General features: G+C 44.7%; 1 protein-coding gene across 1 annotated transcript in view; it reads left to right on the forward strand.

The window, feature by feature from the left end:
• Positions 1-21,039, forward strand: part of heatr4 (HEAT repeat containing 4) — a 218,662-nt gene that overhangs the window by 173,773 nt on the left and 23,850 nt on the right. Inside the window, exon 12 of the mRNA XM_068038394.1 lies at positions 15,777-15,966. Coding sequence (XP_067894495.1) covers positions 15,777-15,966 — 190 coding nt within the window. The remainder of the gene's footprint in view (positions 1-15,776; positions 15,967-21,039) is intronic.

Here is a 21,039-nt window from a genome sequence, read left to right on the forward strand (position 1 = left end):
CAGCCTATCTATATCATCCTGTAATCTAAGGCTTTCCTCCTCACTATTTAAGACACCACGTATTTTCGTGTCATCTGCGAACTTACTTATCATGCCTCCTATATTCACATCTAAATCATTAATGTACACTACAAACAGCAAGGGTCCCAGCAACGATCCCTGCAGTTCACCACTGGACACAGGCTTCCACTCGCAAAAACAGCCCTCGACCATCACCCTCTGCCTCCTGCCACGAAGCCAATGTTGGATCCACTTTGCCAAATTGCCCTGGATCCTATGGGCTCTTACCTTCTTAACCAATCTCCCATGCGGGACCTTATCAAAAGCCTTACTGAAGTCCATGCAGACTACATGAACTTCTTTACCCTCATCTACATATCCAGTCACCACCTCGAAAAATTCAATCAAGTGAGTGAGACACGATCTCCCCTGAGAAAGCCATGCTGACTATCCCTGATTAATCCCTGCCTCTCCAAGTGGAGATTAATCCTGTCCCCTCAGAATTTTTTCCAATATTTTCTCAACCACTGATGTTAGACTCACTGGCCTGTAAATACCTGGTTTATCCCTACTATCCTTCTTGAATAATGACACCACATTCACTGTCCTCCCCTCCTCTGGTACCTCTCCTGTGGCCAGATAGAATTTGAAAATTTGTGTCAGAGCCCCTGCAATCTCCTCCCTTGTTTCACATAACAGCCTGGGATACATCTCATCTGGGCCTGGAGATTTATCCAATTTTAAGCCCACTAAAACAGCTAATACTTCGTCCCTTTCAATGCTGATGTGTTCAAGTATATCGCAATCCCCCACCCTGATCTCTACACCTACATTGTCATTCTCCATAGTGAACATAGATGCAAAGTAATTCCCAGGTGTGACTCCCTATGGTGTCTATAATTCCCAGGTGTGGCTCTCTATTGTGTCTATAATTCCCAGGTGTGGCTCTCTGTTGTGTCTATAATTCCCAGGTGTGGCTCTCTGTTGTGTCTATAATTCCCAGGTGTGACTCTCTGTTGTGTCGATAATTCCCAGGTGTGGCTCTCTGTTGTGTCTATAATTCCCAGGTGTGGCTCTCTTTTGTGTCTATAATTCCCAGGTGTGGCTCTCTGTTGTGTCTACAATTCCCAGGTGTGACTCTCTGTTGTGTCTATAATTCCCAGGTGTGGCTCTCTGTTGTGTCTATAATTCCCAGGCGTGGCTCTCTGTTGTGTCTATAATTCCCAGGTGTGGCTCTCTGTTGTGTCTATAATTCCCAGGTGTGGCTCTCTATTGTGTCTATAATTCCCAGGTGTGGCTCTCTGTTGTGTCTATAATTCCCAGGTGTGGCTCTCTGTTGTGTCTATAATTCCCAGGTGTGGCTCTCTATTGTGTCTATAATTCCCAGGTGTGGCTCTCTGTTGTGTCTATAATTCCCAGGTGTGGCTCTCTGTTGTGTCTATAATTCCCAGGTGTGGCTCTCTGTTGTGTCTATAATTCCCAGGTGTGGCTCTCTGTTGTGTCTATAATTCCCAGGTGTGGCTCTCTGTTGTGTCTATAATTCCCAGGTGTGGCTCTCTGTTGTGTCTATAATTCCCAGGTGTGACTCTCCATTGTGTCTATAATTCCCAGGTGTGGCTCTCTGTTGTGTCTATAATTCCCAGGTGTGGCTCTCTGTTGTGTCTATAATTCCCAGGTGTGGCTCTCTGTTGTGTCTATAATTCCCAGGTGTGGCTCTCTGTTGTGTCTATAATTCCCAGGTGTGACTCTCTGTTGTGTCTATAATTCCCAGGTGTGGCTCTCTTTTGTGTCTATAATTCCCAGGTGTGGCTCTCTGTTGTGTCTATAATTCCCAGGTGTGGCTCTCTGTTGTGTCTATAATTCCCAGGTGTGACTCTCTGTTGTGTCTATAATTCCCAGGTGTGACTCTCTGTTGTGTCTATAATTCCCAGGTGTGACTCTCTATTGTGTCTTTTATTCCCAGGTGTGACTCTCCATTGTGTCTATAATTCCCAGGTGTGGCTCTCTTTTGTGTCTATAATTCTCACGTGTGGCTCTCTGTTGTGTCTATAATTCCCAGGTGTGGCTCTCTGTTGTGTCTATAATTCCCAGGTGTGGCTCTCTGTTGTGTCTATAATTCCCAGGTGTGGCTCTCTGTTGTGTCTATAATTCCCAGGTGTGGCTCTCTTTTGTGTCTATAATTCCCAGGTGTGGCTCTCTGTTGTGTCTATAATTCCCAGGTGTGACTCTCTATTGTGTCTTTTATTCCCAGGTGTGACTCTCCATTGTGTCTATAATTCCCAGGTGTGGCTCTCTGTTGTGTCTATAATTCCCAGGTGTGGCTCTCTGTTGTGTCTATAATTCCCAGGTGTGACTCTCTATTGTGTCTTTTATTCCCAGGTGTGACTCTCCATTGTGTCTATAATTCCCAGGTGTGGCTCTCTGTTGTGTCTATAATTCCCAGGTGTGGCTCTCTGTTGTGTCTATAATTCCCAGGTGTGGCTCTCTGTTGTGTCTATAATTCCCAGGTGTGGCTCTCTGTTGTGTCTATAATTCCCAGGTGTGACTCTCTGTTGTGTCTATAATTCCCAGGTGTGGCTCTCTGTTGTGTCTATAATTCCCAGGTGTGACTCTCTGTTGTGTCTATAATTCCCAGGTGTGACTCTCTGTTGTGTCTATAATTCCCAGATGTGACTCTCTGTTGTGTCTATAATTCTCACGTGTGGCTCTCTGTTGTGTCTATAATTCCCAGGTGTGACTCTCTGTTGTGTCTATAATTCCCAGGTGTGGCTCTCTGTTGTGTCTATAATTCCCAGGTGTGGCTCTCCATTGTGTCTATAATTCCCAGGTGTGACTCTCCATTGTGTCTATAATTCCCAGGTGTGGCTCTCTGTTGTGTCTATAATTCCCAGGTGTGGCTCTCTGTTGTGTCTATAATTCCCAGGTGTGGCTCTCTGTTGTGTCTATAATTCCCAGGTGTGACTCTCCATTGTGTCTATAATTCCCAGGTGTGGCTCTCCGTTGTGTCTATAATTCCCAGGTGTGGCTCTCTGTTGTGTCTATAATTCCCAGGTGTGGCTCTCTGTTGTGTCTATAATTCCCAGGTGTGGCTCTCTGTTGTGTCTATAATTCCCAGGTGTGACTCTCTGTTGTGTCTATAATTCCCAGGTGTGGCTCTCTTTTGTGTCTATAATTCCCAGGTGTGGCTCTCTGTTGTGTCTATAATTCCCAGGTGTGGCTCTCTGTTGTGTCTATAATTCCCAGGTGTGACTCTCTGTTGTGTCTATAATTCCCAGGTGTGACTCTCTGTTGTGTCTATAATTCCCAGGTGTGACTCTCTATTGTGTCTTTTATTCCCAGGTGTGACTCTCCATTGTGTCTATAATTCCCAGGTGTGGCTCTCTTTTGTGTCTATAATTCTCACGTGTGTCTCTCTGTTGTGTCTATAATTCCCAGGTGTGGCTCTCTGTTGTGTCTATAATTCCCAGGTGTGGCTCTCTGTTGTGTCTATAATTCCCAGGTGTGGCTCTCTGTTGTGTCTATAATTCCCAGGTGTGGCTCTCTTTTGTGTCTATAATTCCCAGGTGTGGCTCTCTGTTGTGTCTATAATTCCCAGGTGTGACTCTCTATTGTGTCTTTTATTCCCAGGTGTGACTCTCCATTGTGTCTATAATTCCCAGGTGTGGCTCTCTGTTGTGTCTATAATTCCCAGGTGTGGCTCTCTGTTGTGTCTATAATTCCCAGGTGTGACTCTCTATTGTGTCTTTTATTCCCAGGTGTGACTCTCCATTGTGTCTATAATTCCCAGGTGTGGCTCTCTGTTGTGTCTATAATTCCCAGGTGTGGCTCTCTGTTGTGTCTATAATTCCCAGGTGTGGCTCTCTGTTGTGTCTATAATTCCCAGGTGTGGCTCTCTGTTGTGTCTATAATTCCCAGGTGTGACTCTCTGTTGTGTCTATAATTCCCAGGTGTGGCTCTCTGTTGTGTCTATAATTCCCAGGTGTGACTCTCTGTTGTGTCTATAATTCCCAGGTGTGACTCTCTGTTGTGTCTATAATTCCCAGATGTGACTCTCTGTTGTGTCTATAATTCTCACGTGTGGCTCTCTGTTGTGTCTATAATTCCCAGGTGTGACTCTCTGTTGTGTCTATAATTCCCAGGTGTGGCTCTCTGTTGTGTCTATAATTCCCAGGTGTGGCTCTCCGTTGTGTCTATAATTCCCAGGTGTGACTCTCTGTTGTGTCTATAATTCCCAGGTGTGACTCTCTGTTGTGTCTATAATTCCCAGATGTGACTCTCTGTTGTGTCTATAATTCCCAGGTGTGGCTCTCTATTGTGTCTATAATTCCCAGGTGTGGCTCTCTGTTGTGTCTATAATTCCCAGGTGTGACTCTCTGTTGTGTCTATAATTCCCAGGTGTGGCTCTCTGTTGTGTCTATAATTCCCAGGTGTGACTCTCTGTTGTGTCTATAATTCCCAGGTGTGACTCTCCATTGTGTCTATAATTCCCAGGTGTGGCTCTCTGTTGTGTCTATAATTCCCAGGTGTGGCTCTCCATTGTGTCTATAATTCCCAGGTGTGACTCTCTGTTGTGTCTATAATTCCCAGGTGTGACTCTCTGTTGTGTCTATAATTCCCAGATGTGACTCTCTGTTGTGTCTATAATTCCCAGGTGTGGCTCTCTATTGTGTCTATAATTCCCAGGTGTGGCTCTCTGTTGTGTCTATAATTCCCAGGTGTGACTCTCTGTTGTGTCTATAATTCCCAGGTGTGGCTCTCTGTTGTGTCTATAATTCCCAGGTGTGGCTCTCTGTTGTGTCTATAATTCCCAGGTGTGACTCTCTGTTGTGTCTATAATTCCCAGGTGTGGCTCTCTGTTGTGTCTGTAATTCCCAGGTGTGACTCTCTGTTGTGTCTATAATTCCCAGATGTGACTCTCTGTTGTGTCTATAATTCCCAGGTGTGGCTCTCTATTGTGTCTAAAATTCCCAGGTGTGGCTCTCTGTTGTGTCTATAATTCCCAGGTGTGGCTCTCTGTTGTGTCTATAATTCCCAGGTGTGACTCTCTGTTGTGTCTATAATTCCCAGGTGTGACTCTCTGTTGTGTCTATAATTCCCAGGTGTGACTCTCTGTTGTGTCTATATTTCCCAGGTGTGGCTCTCTGTTGTGTCTATAATTCCCAGGTGTGACTCTCTGTTGTGTCTATAATTCCCAGGTGTGACTCTCTGTTGTGTCTATAATTCCCAGGTGTGACTCTCTATTGTGTCTATAATTCCCAGGTGTGGCTCTCTGTTGTGTCTATAATTCCCAGGTGTGACTCTGTTGTGTCTATAATTCCCAGGTGTGACTCTCTGTTGTGTCTATAATTCCCAGGTGTGACTCTCTGTTGTGTCTATAATTCCCAGGTGTGACTCTCTGTTGTGTCTCTAATTCCCAGGTGTGGCTCTCTGTTGTGTCTATAATTCCCAGGTGTGGCTCTCTTTTGTGTCTATAATTCCCAGGTGTGGCTCTCTTTTGTGTCTATAATTCCCAGGTGTGACTCTCTGTTGTGTCTATAATTCCCAGGTGTGGCTCTCTTTTGTGTCTATAATTCCCAGGTGTGGCTCTCTGTTGTGTCTCTAATTCCCAGGTGTGGCTCTCTTTTGTGTCTATAGTTCCCAGGTGTGGCTCTCTTTTGTGTCTATAATTCCCAGGTGTGACTCTCTGTTGTGTCTATAGTTCCCAGGTGTGGCTCTCTGTTGTGTCTATAATTCCCAGGTGTGGCTCTCTGTTGTGTCTATAATTCCCAGGTGTGGCTCTCTGTTGTGTCTATAATTCCCAGGTGTGGCTCTCTGTTGTGTCTATAATTCCCAGGTGTGGCTCTCTTTTGTGTCTATAATTCCCAGGTGTGGCTCTCTGTTGTGTCTATAATTCCCAGGTGTGACTCTCTATTGTGTCTTTTATTCCCAGGTGTGACTCTCCATTGTGTCTATAATTCCCAGGTGTGGCTCTCTGTTGTGTCTATAATTCCCAGGTGTGGCTCTCTGTTGTGTCTATAATTCCCAGGTGTGACTCTCTATTGTGTCTTTTATTCCCAGGTGTGACTCTCCATTGTGTCTATAATTCCCAGGTGTGGCTCTCTGTTGTGTCTATAATTCCCAGGTGTGGCTCTCTGTTGTGTCTATAATTCCCAGGTGTGGCTCTCTGTTGTGTCTATAATTCCCAGGTGTGGCTCTCTGTTGTGTCTATAATTCCCAGGTGTGACTCTCTGTTGTGTCTATAATTCCCAGGTGTGGCTCTCTGTTGTGTCTATAATTCCCAGGTGTGACTCTCTGTTGTGTCTATAATTCCCAGGTGTGACTCTCTGTTGTGTCTATAATTCCCAGATGTGACTCTCTGTTGTGTCTATAATTCTCACGTGTGGCTCTCTGTTGTGTCTATAATTCCCAGGTGTGACTCTCTGTTGTGTCTATAATTCCCAGGTGTGGCTCTCTGTTGTGTCTATAATTCCCAGGTGTGGCTCTCCGTTGTGTCTATAATTCCCAGGTGTGACTCTCTGTTGTGTCTATAATTCCCAGGTGTGACTCTCTGTTGTGTCTATAATTCCCAGATGTGACTCTCTGTTGTGTCTATAATTCCCAGGTGTGGCTCTCTATTGTGTCTATAATTCCCAGGTGTGGCTCTCTGTTGTGTCTATAATTCCCAGGTGTGACTCTCTGTTGTGTCTATAATTCCCAGGTGTGGCTCTCTGTTGTGTCTATAATTCCCAGGTGTGACTCTCTGTTGTGTCTATAATTCCCAGGTGTGACTCTCCATTGTGTCTATAATTCCCAGGTGTGGCTCTCTGTTGTGTCTATAATTCCCAGGTGTGGCTCTCCATTGTGTCTATAATTCCCAGGTGTGACTCTCTGTTGTGTCTATAATTCCCAGGTGTGACTCTCTGTTGTGTCTATAATTCCCAGATGTGACTCTCTGTTGTGTCTATAATTCCCAGGTGTGGCTCTCTATTGTGTCTATAATTCCCAGGTGTGGCTCTCTGTTGTGTCTATAATTCCCAGGTGTGACTCTCTGTTGTGTCTATAATTCCCAGGTGTGGCTCTCTGTTGTGTCTATAATTCCCAGGTGTGGCTCTCTGTTGTGTCTATAATTCCCAGGTGTGACTCTCTGTTGTGTCTATAATTCCCAGGTGTGGCTCTCTGTTGTGTCTGTAATTCCCAGGTGTGACTCTCTGTTGTGTCTATAATTCCCAGATGTGACTCTCTGTTGTGTCTATAATTCCCAGGTGTGGCTCTCTATTGTGTCTAAAATTCCCAGGTGTGGCTCTCTGTTGTGTCTATAATTCCCAGGTGTGGCTCTCTGTTGTGTCTATAATTCCCAGGTGTGACTCTCTGTTGTGTCTATAATTCCCAGGTGTGACTCTCTGTTGTGTCTATAATTCCCAGGTGTGACTCTCTGTTGTGTCTATATTTCCCAGGTGTGGCTCTCTGTTGTGTCTATAATTCCCAGGTGTGACTCTCTGTTGTGTCTATAATTCCCAGGTGTGACTCTCTGTTGTGTCTATAATTCCCAGGTGTGACTCTCTATTGTGTCTATAATTCCCAGGTGTGGCTCTCTGTTGTGTCTATAATTCCCAGGTGTGACTCTGTTGTGTCTATAATTCCCAGGTGTGACTCTCTGTTGTGTCTATAATTCCCAGGTGTGACTCTCTGTTGTGTCTATAATTCCCAGGTGTGACTCTCTGTTGTGTCTCTAATTCCCAGGTGTGGCTCTCTGTTGTGTCTATAATTCCCAGGTGTGGCTCTCTTTTGTGTCTATAGTTCCCAGGTGTGGCTCTCTTTTGTGTCTATAATTCCCAGGTGTGACTCTCTGTTGTGTCTATAATTCCCAGGTGTGGCTCTCTTTTGTGTCTATAATTCCCAGGTGTGGCTCTCTGTTGTGTCTCTAATTCCCAGGTGTGGCTCTCTTTTGTGTCTATAGTTCCCAGGTGTGGCTCTCTTTTGTGTCTATAATTCCCAGGTGTGACTCTCTGTTGTGTCTATAGTTCCCATGTGTGGCTCTCTTTTGTGTCTATAATTCCCAGGTGTGACTCTCCATTGTGTCTATAATTCCCAGGTGTGGCTCTCTTTTGTGTCTATAATTCCCAGGTGTGGCACTCTGTTGTGTCTATAATTCCCAGGTGTGGCTCTCTGTTGTGTCTATAATTCCCAGGTGTGGCACTCTGTTGTGTCTATAATTCCCAGGTGTGGCTCTCTGTTGTGTCTATAATTCCCAGGTGTGGCACTCTGTTGTGTCTATAATTCCCAGGTGTGACTCTCTGTTGTGTCTATAATTCCCAGGTGTGGCACTCTGTTGTGTCTATAATTCCCAGGTGTGGCTCTCTGTTGTGTCTATAATTCCCAGGTGTGGCTCTCTGTTGTGTCTATAATTCCCAGGTGTGGCTCTCTGTTGTGTCTATAATTCCCAGGTGTGACTCTCTCTTGTGTCTATAATTCCCAGGTGTGGCTCTCTCTTGTGTCTATAATTCCCAGGTGTGGCTCTCTGTTGTGTCTATAATTCCCAGGTGTGGCTCTCTGTTGTGTCTATAATTCCCAGGTGTGGCTCTCTGTTGTGTCTATAATTCCCAGGTGTGGCTCTCTGTTGTGTCTATAATTCCCAGGTGTGGCTCTCTGTTGTGTCTATAATTCCCAGGTGTGACTCTCTCTTGTGTCTATAATTCCCAGGTGTGGCTCTCTCTTGTGTCTATAATTCCCAGGTGTGGCTCTCTGTTGTGTCTATAATTCCCAGGTGTGGCACTCTGTTGTGTCTATAATTCCCAGGTGTGACTCTCTGTTGTGTCTATAATTCCCAGGTGTGGCTCTCTGTTGTGTCTATAATTCCCAGGTGTGGCACTCTGTTGTGTCTACTATTCCCAGGTGTGGCTCTCTGTTGTGTCTCTAATTCCCAGGTGTGACTCTCTCTTGTGTCTTTAATTCCCAGGTGTGGCTCTCTCTTGTGTCTATAATTCCCAGGTGTGGCTCTCTGTTGTGTCTCTAATTCCCAGGTGTGACTCTCTGTTGTGTCTATAATTCCCAGGTGTGACTCTCTGTTGTGTCTCTAATTCCCAGGTGTGACTCTCTCTTGTGTCTATAATTCCCAGGTGTGGCTCTCTCTTGTGTCTATAATTCCCAGGTGTGGCTCTCTGTTGTGTCTATAATTCCCAGGTGTGGCTCTCTCTTGTGTCTATAATTCCCAGGTGTGGCTCTCTGTTGTGTCTCTAATTCCCAGGTGTGGCTCTCTGTTGTGTCTATAATTCCCAGGTGTGACTCTCTGTTGTGTCTCTAATTCCCAGGTGTGACTCTCTCTTGTGTCTATAATTCCCAGGTGTGGCTCTCTGTTGTGTCTATAATTCCCAGGTGTGGCTCTCTGTTGTGTCTCTAATTCCCAGGTGTGACTCTCTCTTGTGTCTATAATTCCCAGGTGTGGCTCTCTGTTGTGTCTCTAATTCCCAGGTGTGACTCTCTCTTGTGTCTATAATTCCCAGGTGTGGCTCTCTATTGTGTCTATAATTCCCAGGTGTGACTCTCTGTTGTGTCTATAATTCCCAGGTGTGGCTCTCTGTTGTGTCTATAATTCCCAGGTGTGGCTCTCTGTTGTGTCTCTAATTCCCAGGTGTGGCTCTCTGTTGTGTCTATAATTCCCAGGTGTGGCTCTCTGTTGTGTCTCTAATTCCCAGGTGTGACTCTCTCTTGTGTCTATAATTCCCAGGTGTGACTCTCTCTTGTGTCTATAATTCCCAGGTGTGACTCTCTGTTGTGTCTATAATTCCCAGGTGTGGCTCTCTGTTGTGTCTCTAATTCCCAGGTGTGACTCTCTCTTGTGTCTATAATTCCCAGGTGTGACTCTTTCTTGTGTCTATAATTCCCAGGTGTGACTCTCTGTTGTGTCTATAATTCCCAGGTGTGACTCTCTGTTGTGTCTATAATTCCCAGGTGTGACTCTCTGTTGTGTCTATAATTCCCAGGTGTGGCTCTCTATTGTGTCTATAATTCCCAGGTGTGGCTCTCTGTTGTGTCTATAATTCCCAGGTGTGACTCTCTGTTGTGTCTATAATTCCCAGGTGTGGCTCTCTGTTGTGTCTCTAATTCCCAGGTGTGACTCTCTCTTGTGTCTATAATTCCCAGGTGTGGCTCTCTATTGTGTCTATAATTCCCAGGTGTGACTCTCTGTTGTGTCTATAATTCCCAGGTGTGGCTCTCTGTTGTGTCTCTAATTCCCAGGTGTGGCTCTCTGTTGTGTCTCTAATTCCCAGGTGTGGCTCTCTGTTGTGTCTATAATTCCCAGGTGTGGCTCTCTGTTGTGTCTCTAATTCCCAGGTGTGACTCTCTCTTGTGTCTATAATTCCCAGGTGTGACTCTCTCTTGTGTCTATAATTCCCAGGTGTGACTCTCTGTTGTGTCTATAATTCCCAGGTGTGGCTCTCTGTTGTGTCTATAATTCCCAGGTGTGACTCTCTATTGTGTCTATAATTCCCAGGTGTGACTCTCTGTTGTGTCTATAATTCCCAGGTGTGGCTCTCTGTTGTGTCTATAATTCCCAGGTGTGGCTCTCTGTTGTGTCTATAATTCCCAGGTGTGGCTCTCTGTTGTGTCTATAATTCCCAGGTGTGACTCTCTGTTGTGTCTATAATTCCCAGGTGTGGCTCTCTGTTGTGTCTATAATTCCCAGGTGTGACTCTCTATTATGTCTATCATTCCCAGGTGTGGCTCTCTGTTGTGTCTATAATTCCCAGGTGTGACTCTCTGTTGTGTCTATAATTCCCAGGTGTGGCTCTCTGTTGTGTCTATAATTCCCAGGTGTGACTCTCTGTTGTGTCTATAATTCCCAGGTGTGACTCTCTGTTGTGTCTATAATTCCCAGGTGTGGCTCTCTGTTGTGTCTATAATTCCCAGGTGTGGCTCTCTGTTGTGTCTATAATTCCCAGGTGTGACTCTCTGTTGTGTCTATAATTCCCAGGTGTGGCTCTCTGTTGTGTCTCTAATTCCCAGGTGTGACTCTCTGTTGTGTCTCTAATTCCCAGGTGTGACTCTCTATTGTGTCTATAATTCCCAGGTGTGGCTCTCTGTTGTGTCTATAATTCCCAGGTGTGGCTCTCTGTTGTGTCTATAATTCCCAGGTGTGACTCTCTGTTGTGTCTATAATTCCCAGGTGTGGCTCTCTGTTGTGTCTCTAATTCCCAGGTGTGACTCTCTGTTGTGTCTATAATTCCCAGGTGTGACTCTCTGTTGTGTCTATAATTCCCAGGTGTGGCTCTCTGTTGTGTCTCTAATTCCCAGGTGTGGCTCTCTGTTATGTCTATAATTCCCAGGTGTGACTCTCTGTTGTGTCTATAATTCCCAGGTGTTGCTCTCTGTTGTGTCTCTAATTCCCAGGTGTGACTCTCTGTTGTGTCTCTAATTCCCAGGTGTGACTCTCTGTTGTGTCTCTAATTCCCAGGTGTGGCTCTCTGTTGTGTCTATAATTCCCAGGTGTGACTCTCTGTTGTGTCTATAATTCCCAGGTGTGGCTCTCTGTTGTGTCTCTAATTCCCAGGTGTGACTCTCTGTTGTGTCTATAATTCCCAGGTGTGGCTCTCTGTTGTGTCTCTAATTCCCAGGTGTGGCTCTCTGTTGTGTCTATAATTCCCAGGTGTGGCTCTCTGTTGTGTCTATAATTCCCAGGTGTGGCTCTCTGTTGTGTCTCTAATTCCCAGGTGTGACTCTCTGTTGTGTCTCTAATTCCCAGGTGTGGCTCTCTGTTGTGTCTCTAATTCCCAGGTGTGACTCTCTGTTGTGTCTATAATTCCCAGGTGTGGCTCTCTGTTGTGTCTCTAATTCCCAGGTGTGGCTCTCTGTTGTGTCTATAATTCCCAGGTGTGGCTCTCTGTTGTGTCTATAATTCCCAGGTGTGGCTCTCTGTTGTGTCTCTAATTCCCAGGTGTGACTCTCTGTTGTGTCTATAATTCCCAGGTGTGGCTCTCTGTTGTGTCTCTAATTCCCAGGTGTGGCTCTCTATTGTGTCTATAATTCCCAGGTGTGGCTCTCTGTTGTGTCTCTAATTCCCAGGTGTGACTCTCTCTTGTGTCTATAATTCCCAGGTGTGGCTCTCTCTTGTGTCTATAATTCCCAGGTGTGGCTCTCTGTTGTGTCTATAATTCCCAGGTGTGGCTCTCTCTTGTGTCTATAATTCCCAGGTGTGGCTCTCTGTTGTGTCTCTAATTCCCAGGTGTGACTCTCTCTTGTGTCTATAATTCCCAGGTGTGACTCTCTGTTGTGTCTCTAATTCCCAGGTGTGACTCTCTGTTGTGTCTATAATTCCCAGGTGTGGCTCTCTCTTGTGTCTATAATTCCCAGGTGTGGCTCTCTGTTGTGTCTATAATTCCCAGGTGTGGCTCTCTGTTGTGTCTCTAATTCCCAGGTGTGACTCTCTCTTGTGTCTATAATTCCCAGGTGTGGCTCTCTGTTGTGTCTCTAATTCCCAGGTGTGACTCTCTCTTGTGTCTATAATTCCCAGGTGTGGCTCTCTATTGTGTCTATAATTCCCAGGTGTGACTCTCTGTTGTGTCTATAATTCCCAGGTGTGGCTCTCTGTTGTGTCTATAATTCCCAGGTGTGGCTCTCTGTTGTGTCTCTAATTCCCAGGTGTGGCTCTCTGTTGTGTCTATAATTCCCAGGTGTGGCTCTCTGTTGTGTCTCTAATTCCCAGGTGTGACTCTCTCTTGTGTCTATAATTCCCAGGTGTGACTCTCTCTTGTGTCTATAATTCCCAGGTGTGACTCTCTGTTGTGTCTATAATTCCCAGGTGTGGCTCTCTGTTGTGTCTATAATTCCCAGGTGTGGCTCTCTGTTGTGTCTCTAATTCCCAGGTGTGACTCTCTCTTGTGTCTATAATTCCCAGGTGTGGCTCTCTATTGTGTCTATAATTCCCAGGTGTGACTCTCTGTTGTGTCTATAATTCCCAGGTGTGGCTCTCTGTTGTGTCTATAATTCCCAGGTGTGGCTCTCTGTTGTGTCTCTAATTCCCAGGTGTGGCTCTCTGTTGTGTCTATAATTCCCAGGTGTGGCTCTCTGTTGTGTCTCTAATTCCCAGGTGTGACTCTCTCTTGTGTCTATAATTCCCAGGTGTGACTCTCTCTTGTGTCTATAATTCCCAGGTGTGACTCTCTGTTGTGTCTATAATTCCCAGGTGTGGCTCTCTGTTGTGTCTATAATTCCCAGGTGTGACTCTCTATTGTGTCTATAATTCCCAGGTGTGACTCTCTGTTGTGTCTATAATTCCCAGGTGTGGCTCTCTGTTGTGTCTATAATTCCCAGGTGTGGCTCTCTGTTGTGTCTATAATTCCCAGGTGTGGCTCTCTGTTGTGTCTATAATTCCCAGGTGTGACTCTCTGTTGTGTCTATAATTCCCAGGTGTGGCTCTCTGTTGTGTCTATAATTCCCAGGTGTGACTCTCTATTATGTCTATAATTCCCAGGTGTGGCTCTCTGTTGTGTCTATAATTCCCAGGTGTGACTCTCTGTTGTGTCTATAATTCCCAGGTGTGGCTCTCTGTTGTGTCTATAATTCCCAGGTGTGACTCTCTGTTGTGTCTATAATTCCCAGGTGTGACTCTCTGTTGTGTCTATAATTCCCAGGTGTGGCTCTCTGTTGTGTCTATAATTCCCAGGTGTGGCTCTCTGTTGTGTCTATAATTCCCAGGTGTGACTCTCTGTTGTGTCTATAATTCCCAGGTGTGGCTCTCTGTTGTGTCTCTAATTCCCAGGTGTGACTCTCTGTTGTGTCTCTAATTCCCAGGTGTGACTCTCTATTGTGTCTATAATTCCCAGGTGTGGCTCTCTGTTGTGTCTATAATTCCCAGGTGTGGCTCTCTGTTGTGTCTATAATTCCCAGGTGTGACTCTCTGTTGTGTCTATAATTCCCAGGTGTGGCTCTCTGTTGTGTCTCTAATTCCCAGGTGTGACTCTCTGTTGTGTCTATAATTCCCAGGTGTGACTCTCTGTTGTGTCTATAATTCCCAGGTGTGGCTCTCTGTTGTGTCTCTAATTCCCAGGTGTGGCTCTCTGTTGTGTCTATAATTCCCAGGTGTGACTCTCTGTTGTGTCTATAATTCCCAGGTGTGGCTCTCTGTTGTGTCTCTAATTCCCAGGTGTGACTCTCTGTTGTGTCTCTAATTCCCAGGTGTGACTCTCTGTTGTGTCTCTAATTCCCAGGTGTGGCTCTCTGTTGTGTCTATAATTCCCAGGTGTGACTCTCTGTTGTGTCTATAATTCCCAGGTGTGGCTCTCTGTTGTGTCTCTAATTCCCAGGTGTGACTCTCTGTTGTGTCTATAATTCCCAGGTGTGGCTCTCTGTTGTGTCTCTAATTCCCAGGTGTGACTCTCTGTTGTGTCTATAATTCCCAGGTGTGACTCTCTGTTGTGTCTCTAATTCCCAGGTGTGACTCTCTGTTGTGTCTATAATTCCCAGGTGTGGCTCTCTGTTGTGTCTCTAATTCCCAGGTGTGACTCTCTGTTGTGTCTCTAATTCCCAGGTGTGACTCTCTGTTGTGTCTCTAATTCCCAGGTGTGGCTCTCTGTTGTGTCTCTAATTCCCAGGTGTGGCTCTCTATTGTGTCTATAATTCCCAGGTGTGGCTCTCTGTTGTGTCTCTAATTCCCAGGTGTGACTCTCTGTTGTGTCTATAATTCCCAGGTGTGGCTCTCTGTTGTGTCTATAATTCCCAGGTGTGGCTCTCTGTTGTGTCTCTAATTCCCAGGTGTGGCTCTCTATTGTGTCTATAATTCCCAGGTGTGGCTCTCTGTTGTGTCTATAATTCCCAGGTGTGGCTCTCTGTTGTGTCTATAATTCCCAGGTGTGGCTCTCTGTTGTGTCTCTAATTCCCAGGTGTGACTCTCTGTTGTGTCTATAATTCCCAGGTGTGACTCTCTGTTGTGTCTATAATTCCCAGGTGTGGCTCTCTGTTGTGTCTATAATTCCCAGGTGTGGCTCTCTGTTGTGTCTATAATTCCCAGGTGTGACTCTCTGTTGTGTCTATAATTCCCAGGTGTGGCTCTCTGTTGTGTCTCTAATTCCCAGGTGTGACTCTCTGTTGTGTCTCTAATTCCCAGGTGTGGCTCTCTGTTGTGTCTATAATTCCCAGGTGTGACTCTCTGTTGTGTCTATAATTCCCAGGTGTGGCTCTCTGTTGTGTCTCTAATTCCCAGGTGTGACTCTCTGTTGTGTCTCTAATTCCCAGGTGTGACTCTCTGTTGTGTCTATAATTCCCAGGTGTGGCTCTCTGTTGTGTCTATAATTCCCAGGTGTGGCTCTCTGTTGTGTCTCTAATTCCCAGGTGTGACTCTCTGTTGTGTCTATAATTCCCAGGTGTGGCTCTCTGTTGTGTCTCTAATTCCCAGGTGTGGCTCTCTGTTGTGTCTATAATTCCCAGGTGTGGCTCTCTGTTGTGTCTCTAATTCCCAGGTGTGGCTCTCTATTGTGTCTATAATTCCCAGGTGTGGCTCTCTGTTGTGTCTCTAATTCCCAGGTGTGGCTCTCTATTGTGTCTATAATTCCCAGGTGTGGCTCTCTGTTGTGTCTATAATTCCCAGGTGTGGCACTTTATTGGGTCTGAAATGCCCATCATGTCTCTGTATTGGGTCTGTATTTCCCAGGTGTGGCTCTCTGATCGTTTGATTTTGCTCAGTGTAAAAGCGCCGGTCTGAGGGTGTTTGATAGTACTGATATTATTCGATACTGAGGCCATGTTTCTCATCTCCAATTGTTTTTCACATATGGATACAACTCACCTGTAACCTGATGGAGAAGCTTTGGGAGCGATTGGTCATGTAACCGAGCAGCTGAAGAACTTGCTACTGTGGGCACTTCATTACGAGCCTGAGCCTGGCATCCGAATGGAAGCCTGCAATAGTATTGTGTCCCTGAACCTGCGAGATGCTGATGTGCAGAACGTTTTGAGAGAGCTGATTCTTGTGGAGCCTCACCCACTTGTCCGGGAGTAAGTTAACAAGCTGCACTTATTTCTGCATTGAAATCTGTGGGTTGTGCATAATCCTGAATTCAGTAGACAACAATAAGTTCAGATTCTATACAGCTATAGGGCCTGTTTTTTTATATAGAGGCTGAGAGGAAGTGACGGCAGTAAAACAGTAACCTTCTGGGAAGTTTGCTTTCCAGACGTGGCCACTTTCAAGTATACCAGGCTGCTACACACTTGCATGTTTTTTACCTGTTTGGTCCTTGCATATGTTTATATGTTTTCTGTAGGAAACTGTGTAAGTTTGTGTATCAGTAAGTATGTGTGTGTTTATATACCTGTGTGTTGGTCCACTTGTGTGTTGTTTACATCTGTGTTTGTATACCTGTGCATGTGTTTGTCAAGTGTATAGCACAAAAACAAGCCAGTTGGCCCAACTGGTCCATGTCCATTTATGCTCCACACAAATACATTTTTGTATGCTTTTTCTTTTCGTTTTGTTAACCTCTTATGTTCTAGGGGAGACAGTGGTCTTGTGATAATGGCACTGGACTAGTAATCCAGAAGCCCAGGCTAATGCCCTGGGGACATGGGTTCAAATCACACCACAGAAGCTGGTGGAATTTGAATTCAATTAATTAATTCAGTTAATTAATAAAAATCTGGAATTGAAAACTAGTGGTCAGTAATGCTGCCATGAAACTATCATCGATTGTTGTAAAAAACCCATCTGGTTCACTAATGTCCTTTCGGGAAGGAAATCTGCCATCCTTACTTGTTCTGGCCGACATGTGACTCCAGACCCACAGCAATGTGGTTGACTGTTAAATGGCCTAGCAAGCCACTCAGTTGTCATGAGCAATTAGGGATGGGCAATAAATGCTGGCCTTGCCAGTCACCCCACATCCCATGAATGAATGAAAAAAACTCATTCTTCTTTCATTGTCCATGGCTGTCTGTTTGGCAAGCTGAGCACTTGCCCCTTAGGAGTATAAACTGGTTCTGTTTCACATTATTTATTGAACAATTCCCATGATCTGCTGTTGTTTTACCCATTAACTGATTTGCCCAGTTTACTGTGGACAGTCTCTGTCTCATTCCATTGAAGTCAGCCTTAACTGAATCTAGATTCTTAGTGGATATGCGTTTCTCCCTTTCAAACACTTTTTTGAAATCAACCATATTATGATTGCTATTAGCTAATTTTTTACGTGCCAAAGGCTGTTAACTAAATCTGGTTCATTACTTGTTACTAAATCTAATATGGTCTGCCCCCTTGTTGGTTCTAGGACATAATGTTACAGAAAACTATCCTGGACGCACTCAACAAATTCACTACCTTTCTGACTTCTGCTAGTCTGCTTTTCCCAGTCAATATAAAATGTAAAATCCCCTCCTTGAAAAACACTGTCTTTGCTATGTGCTTGTCTAATCTCGGCATTTGTACAGTCTGCCATTTCACTGTTGCTACCAGGGGGCCTTTTAAACAACTCCCACAACAGTCTTAAATCCCTTTCTACTTCTTAATTCTAGTCATAAAGTGTTCACTGCCTGCTTACCTCTTGTTATATCCTGTCTTAGCATTGAAGTGATTTCATCCTTAATCACTAAGGCTACTCCTCCCCTCTGCCATTTTCCCTAACTTTTCTGTAGACCTTCTAACCTGTTATTCTTAGTACCCAGTCCTGACCATCATGCAGCACCATCTGAATAATGGCTACCATGTCTTACCCTCTAAGTTGAATTTGTGCCTGCAATGCATTCAATTTGTTCCTTATACTCCGTGCATTTGCATAAAGAATGCTTATTTGGGCCACACACCCCAATCTGCCTTTTTTCTCTAATGTTTTACTCCTCCCTTTCCCTGCCTCTGTACTTGCTTAAAGCTTGTTACGTATCTAACTTTTTTCAGTTCTGACAAAGGTCAGCAACCTGAAACATTAAGCCTGTTTCTCTCCACAAATGCTGCCAAACCTGCTGAGAATTTCCAGCATTTTTGGTTTTTATTTCAGTTTTTTCTCCTCACCACCTGCCACAGGCCCAGTCTTGAGGTATATTCTTCAGGGCTTGGTCAGTAGTAGTGCTACTGAGCCATTCTTGATGATAGCTATTGAGGTTCCCCCACCCAGACTGCATTCTGTGCCCTTGCTGTCTTCAGTGCTTCTTCCAACTGATGTTCAGCTGATTCATCAGTTGAGGGAGGGACGTAGGTGCTAATCAGCAGGAGGTTTCCTTGCCCATGTTTGCTTAATGCCATGAGATTTCACGAGGCCTGGAGTCGATGTTGAGGACTCATGCTTGACAAATCTACTAGAATTCTTCGAGGATGTAACTAGCAGAGTTGATGAGGGGGAGCCAGTGGATGTGGTTTATTTGGACTTTCAGAAGGCTTTCGACAAAGTCCCACATAAGAGATTAGCGTGTAAAATTAAAGCACATGGGATTGGGGGTAGTATATTGCGACGGATAGAAAATTGGTTGGCAGACAGGAAACAAAGAGTAGGGATAAATGGGTCTTTTTCCAAATGCCAGGCAGTGACTAGTGGGGTACCGTAGGGATCGGTGCTAGGACCCCAGCTATTCACAATATACATTAATGATTTAGATGAGGGAACTAAATGTAATATCTCCAAATTTGCAGATGACACAAAACTGGATGGGAGGGTGAGTTGTGAGGAGGATGCAAAGAGGCTTCAGCGTGATTTGGATAAGTTGAGTGAGTGGGCAAAATGCATGGCAGATGCAGTATAATGTGGATAAATGTGAGGTTATCCACTTTGGTAGCAAAGACAGGAAGGCAGATTGTTATCTGAAGGGCTATAAACTGAGAGAGGGAATATGCAGCGAGACCTGGGTGTTCTCATACACCAGTCGATGAAGGTAAGCATGCAGGTGCAACAGGCAGTAAAAAAGGCAAATGGTATGTTGGCCTTCATAGCGAGAGGATTCAAGTACAGGAGCAGGGATGTCTTGCTGCAATTATACAGGGCCATGGCGAGGCCACACCTGGAATATTGTGTACAGTTTTGGTCTCCTTATCTGAGGAAGGATGTTCTTGCTATAGAGGGAGTGCAGCGAAGGTTTACCAGACTGATTCCTGGGATGGCGGGACTGACGTATGAGGAGAGATTGAGTCGGTTGGGATTATATTCGCTGGAGTTCAGAAGAGTGAGGGGGGATCTCATAGAAACCTATAAAATTCTAACAGGACTTGAAGGATGTTCCTGATGGTGGGGGAGTCCAGAACCAGGGGTCATAGTCTAAGGATACGGGGTAAACCTTTCAGGACTGAGATGAGGAGAAATATCTTTACCCAGAGTGTGGTGAGCCTGTGGAATTCACTACCACAGAAAGCAGTTGAGGCCAAAACATTATATGTTTTCAAGAAGGAGTTAGATATAGCTCTTGGGTCTAAAGGGATCAAAGGGTATGGGGTGAAAGCCGGAACAGGCTTTCCACAGATGCTGCCAGAGCTGCTGAGTATTTCCAGCATTTCTTGTTTTTGTTTCAGATTTCCAACTTCCGCAGTATTTTGCTTTTATTTTACCGAGTTGGATGATCAGCCATGATCATAATGAATGGCGGAGCTGGCTCAAAGGGCTGAAAGGCCTACTCCTGCTCCTATTTTCTATGTTTCTATGACTCCCAGGGCCACTCCCTCCTGACTGTGTACCACTGTGCCGTCACCTCTGCTGGGTCTGTCTTGCCGGTTGGACAGGACATACCCAGGAATAGTGATGGAGTCAGTGATGTTGGCTGAAGGGCATGATTCTGAGAGTATAACTGTCAGGCTGTTGCTTAACTAGTCTGTGGGACAGCTCTCCCAATTTTGGCACAAGTCCCCAGATGTTAGCTGAATTTTGTATGGTTGGACTGGGCTGGGTGTGCCTTTGTCATATCTGATGCCTAGGTTGATGTTGGATGGTTTTATTCTTGATAGACATTTTTATAGCAGCTTGCTGGGCCATTTCAGAGGATAGTTAAGAGTAAACCATATTGCTATGGGTCTGAAATCACATACAGGCAGATCAGGTAAGGATAGCAGATTTCCTTCCCTAAAGAGCATTTAGTGAACCAGATGGATTTTTATGATAATTTGTTAGTTTCTTGGCCAGCATTACTGTGACTTTATTTTTACTCCAGACTTATTTAATGAAAAGAATTTTAATTCCCCAGTTACCAGGTGGGATTTGAACTCTTGTTGACGCTTTCTATTACTTCAAAGAATTCAGTAAGGTTGATTAAGGTTGATAACCTCTTTTGAAATCAGTGCTGACTACCTTTTATTATATTTTGCATTTCCAGATGTTTTTGCTATAACATCTTTGAATTAAGGATTCTATTACCACCACTGGCATTAAGCCAACTGGTCTACAGTTCCCTGGACTTGTTCTATCTCCTTTTTTAAAAATAGAAATAATATTAGCTGTCAACTGGCACTATTGGAGAGAGAAACAGAGTTAATGTTTCAGGCCTGTGACCTTTCATCAGAACTGGCAAAGATTAGAAATGTAATAGACTTTGAGCAAGTGAAAGGGGGGAAGGGGCGAAGAAGAAGAACAGAAGGGAAGGTGTGTGTGATAGGGTAGAGGGCAGGAGAGATTAAATGACAGAGATGTCACAGAACAAAAGGCAAAGGGAGTGGTAATAGTTGTAGTGAAAGACAAAGCATTAATCCAGAGTGTGTGTTAATGGCAGAATAATGAACAGCTCTGTCCAAAAGCAAAAACATGAAAAGCAAGGTTAAGACAGGCCCATGGTTAAAAAATAAAATAAAACTAAATTTAAAAAAATAGAAAAAACAAATTAAAGTGAAAGAAAAAAAAAAGGCAGTCATGCTCTGAGATTGTTGAACTTAATGTTGAGTTCAGAAGGCTGCAGAATGCCTAATTGGAAGATGGGGTGCTGTTCCTCGAGCTTGCATTGAGCTTCACCTGGAACAATGCAGCAGACCAAGGACAGAAATGTGGGCAAGAGAGCAGGGTGGTGAATTAAAATGGTTAGCAACTGGAAGCTCAGGGTCATGCTTAGAGACTGAGCAGAGGTGTTCCACAAAGCATGATTAGGGATGTTATTTATATGGTTATCCAGATG

Source organism: Heterodontus francisci, chromosome 9 (genome assembly GCF_036365525.1).
Source record: "Heterodontus francisci isolate sHetFra1 chromosome 9, sHetFra1.hap1, whole genome shotgun sequence".
Taxonomy (NCBI): domain Eukaryota; kingdom Metazoa; phylum Chordata; class Chondrichthyes; order Heterodontiformes; family Heterodontidae; genus Heterodontus; species Heterodontus francisci.